General features: G+C 63.4%; 1 protein-coding gene across 1 annotated transcript in view; it reads left to right on the top strand.

Moving 5' to 3' along the window:
- BHLHA15 (basic helix-loop-helix family, member a15) overlaps positions 1 to 3,633 on the top strand; it is a 4,701-nt gene extending 1,068 nt beyond the window's left edge. Inside the window, exon 2 of the mRNA XM_014550324.1 lies at positions 1 to 3,633. Coding sequence (XP_014405810.1) covers positions 1 to 300 — 300 coding nt within the window. The 3' untranslated portion in view covers positions 301 to 3,633.
- Positions 3,634 to 3,639: the final 6 nt, after the last annotated feature.

Raw genomic sequence — 3,639 nt, 5'->3', positions numbered from 1 at the left:
ACGCTGAACAACGCCTTCCAGGCGCTGCGCGAGGTCATCCCGCACGTGCGCGCCGACAAGAAACTCTCCAAGATCGAGACCCTCACGCTGGCCAAGAACTACATCAAGTCGCTGACGTCCACCATCCTGACCATGTCCAGCGGTCGCCTCCCGGGCCTGGAGGGACCTGGCCCTAAGCTCTACCAGCACTACCAGCAGCAGCAGGCGGCCGGGGGCGCCCTGGGGGCCCCGGAGGCCCAGCCCGAGGGCCACCTGCACAAGTACTCCACACAGATCCACAGCTTCCGGGAGGGCTCCTAGCACCCGCCCTGGGCCCGCCACGAGCCCCAGGCTGGTGGCGACATCCCCACGTGGACGTGGCCCCCGGGGCTTCATCTTCCCTGAACACTCCGCTGCCTTTCCGGATGGAGCACGTGGGCCCCGGACCTGTCTTTCCATTGACTAGACAGGAGTTGACAGGCCTCTGTAGGTAGATTCTCGTCTCTGCTGGCTCCCTCCTGGAGCAAGGGAGGTCCCCGGGAAAGGCGTCCTGGGTAAGTTCCCCCAGTCACTCCTGCAGCCCAGGCCCAGGAAGGGACCGCCTCCAACCTGCATCAGAGCCTCCTCACCGGGTAAACTGAGGCACAAAGCAAGTAAAGCTCAGGGCCACTTGGGGAGTGTGGCTGAGCCAAGATGGTTGAAGCGAGTTCAGCATCTGTGTTAGACAGAATCCCTCATCAGACGACCTCAAAGGAACGGGGAAAGGGACCTTCAGAGGGGACGTCCGGGAGGGGCTGGGATCTTTTCCTGCCTCCTGTGCTGGAGGCTCCTGACTGCGGAGGGGCTGAGTGGGTCAGAGGGTCTGTGGCCTGGTGCTGAGGGGCAGGGGCAGGACGGGAGAGAGGCCACTGGGCTCTGCTCCGCTGGGAGGCTGGGCCTCTCAGCCCTGGCCCTTTGGGCAGGTTGTGTCCCCACGCCTCCCTCGGGGCCCACCCAGGTTTGCTGCTCGTTGTCATAGTCGTCGCTGACTGTGTGGTCTGTTAGGACTTTAGGATGTTGGGTCCTGGTTGGGGTTGGGGGCCCTGTGGGGCGCCCTTGGGAGAGCCTGGGTGGCAGGAGCTCCCTCCCCCACCCGGTGCTGCTCTGCAAAGACAGGACTGGCATCTTGGCAGGTCTCCGCAGCCCTGGGCCAAGCTTCCTTCTGTGTTCCTGCCCCGCTGGCTTCAGCAGGCTTGGCGACTTTGTCCTCCAGCCCACAGCCAACATGGGGAGGGGGCAGGGCCCTTGGCAGCCTCAGGCCGGAACCACAGTGACAGGGGCTGGGGTGAGGGTAGAGTTGGCCTGGCACGTGGGGCCCAGTCCCCTGCCGGCCCTCCTGGGCATTGCAGATGGGGGATGGCTGGGCGGGGAGTGGGCTGTACAGCCCAGGACCTGTTCGTGATGCGTGCCCTCACTGTCAAGTCCAGGCCCAGCCATTTCATGCATCCCTGGGCTGTGTGTCAGCCCTGGTAGCACCAAGAACAGAGGGTGGCACCCCTCGAAACAGCCAGTGGCCACTTACCTGGTCAGACACTGGCCGGGCCCTCCCTAGGCCCCAGTGCAGGCCCCTCTGGAAGGTGGCCCTGGGAGCCGTCAGCGCTGGTCAGGTGAGGGCCCAGGTGCGCCTGGACTGCCCTCAGGCATGGCTGCTGGGGAAGGTGAGTGGCGGTCAGGACAACCCGCCAATGGGACCTGAGGTGGAGAGCAACTCCGAGCTCGGGACCCTGCTGACGGCCTGCTGGCTGAACACAACAGGTGAGGCCGCAAACCTGTGGTTCTTGTCCTGGCTGAGCCAGAGGCCAGAGCAGGGCTCCGTCCGCCCCTGAACTTGCTGAGCGAACCGACAAACTGAGCCGGAAGCACAGGGAGGGCACCCAGCAGTGCCCTCTGTCCGGGAGAGGGTGCCGGGCGCGGGAGGGCCTGCGCCACCGCCTTGTAGGACGACAGCCGTGGGGCTGTTGCTCTCGGTCCCTGATGTTCACCTGCACCTCCTCTGTTCCCCAGAGGGTGACCCGGGCCCACATGCCAATCCTTCACCAGAGGCCGGAGGGCACTTGCACGCCCTGTGGCCACATCACAAAGGGTTTTTAAAGGTCTCAGTTCCGCTTCGGGGGTGTTACCTACGGGGGCGTGAGGGCACAGGTCTGGTGAGAGGCCTGCTGCTGAGTCTGCTCCCTCGACCCTCACTGTGGACCCGAAGCCCAGCGGGACTCACCTGTCCTTGGAGGAGCCCTGGCGCCTGGCCCCCTCCTGGGCCGTGGACCTGCCTGCAGACCAGACAGCCCTGAGGCGAAAGCCATGGGCGGAGCAACCAGAACGTCCACTTCTCTGCCTGGGAAAACCCCTGGACGGAACGGCCCGGGCGGTAATTGTGGTGAAAACGTTTCTTCAATGACCCAAATTTGGTTTTTATTTTCCCTAATGGCCCCTTCAAAGTACTCATGAAATTGATGTTGTGTCACAAAACGAAAATAAAAGATTTCACAGCAGTTTGCATTCCAGCACGGGAACTGCTCGTTGTACACGATTGTAGCCACAGAAAAGTCTCGCCACTCACACTCTGGTGTAAGTTTTAATTGGATAAAGCATCTGGGACTCAGTGATGCTGAGCAGGTGAACAGGTGGTGCTCAGCAGTGAGAGGACACAGGGTCCCTAGAGGAAGGGCAGGGTGAGACCAGCCAGGGGACTCAGCGAGGACAGCAGCTGCTGTAGATGAACCTTAATGCCCATGCAGACCCTGACGAAGGGATGTAAACAGACCGAGACCGGCAACCCCACACGGCCCCTCTGGGCCCTGGGCCGACTCACGCCTCCTGGTCCCACCTACAAATGCAGAGGCTGCTGGCACCCTCAGATGTCCCCGGGGAGGGCACCCCGAAGGAGGTAGTGCACCCTCCTGCCAGCATGTGGGGGAAGCCCCTGGGAAGGGCTATGTGGTCACGCTCCACCGTCCCAGCCGTCCTTCCGCCGGGCCAGGTGGGGCCCACGTGCGCCTGGACTGCTCTCGGGTGCGGCTACTCAGGAAGGTGCATGGTGGTCAGGACAACCCACCGATGGGACCTGAGGGTGGGAGCAACTCTGAGCTCTGGACTGGCTGTAGGAAGCAAACCGGGGCCTTCACCAATGGGTGTTGTCGGATAAAAAGCAGCCGGAAGCTGCAGGACAGGAGGCGGACGCTGGGGAGGTGCCCTCCTACCGCCTGGCTGGGTCTCCGTCTCCATCCTGCCCCTCCCCTGCAACATGATCAGAAGTAAAAGATGCCCCAGCCCCCAGCCCCACCGGGGAGGGGCCAGCTGAGCACTCCAACCACTTCTCCCAGGCCCCTCCGTCCTCGGTCCACCCCGGGGGCCCATGCCCACCTGGGGAAGGTGACACCTCTCCAGCATTTATTTCGGACCTGCCAACTCCGCCCTTGACCTTTGGAATGAGACCGTATCTGCAAGTCCCGTGCTGAGAAACCACCACAGCGTGGGCCACGGCCCTGAGCCCTCAGCTATTTCTGCGTTTGGACCCCCTGGGCCACCGGGGCTCTTTGTGGGCGTGGCTTTCCCAGGGGCCAGCCTTCCTGGAAGGTTCCAGGCTCTAGGTTCCCGCCCTGGAAAGGGGGGAGGCGGAGGGGG

This window comes from Myotis brandtii, unplaced genomic scaffold (assembly GCF_000412655.1).
Source record: "Myotis brandtii unplaced genomic scaffold, ASM41265v1 scaffold6, whole genome shotgun sequence".
Taxonomy (NCBI): domain Eukaryota; kingdom Metazoa; phylum Chordata; class Mammalia; order Chiroptera; family Vespertilionidae; genus Myotis; species Myotis brandtii.
Note: the sequence above shows the minus strand (reverse complement) of the source record. Positions and strands in the feature narration are given on the sequence as shown.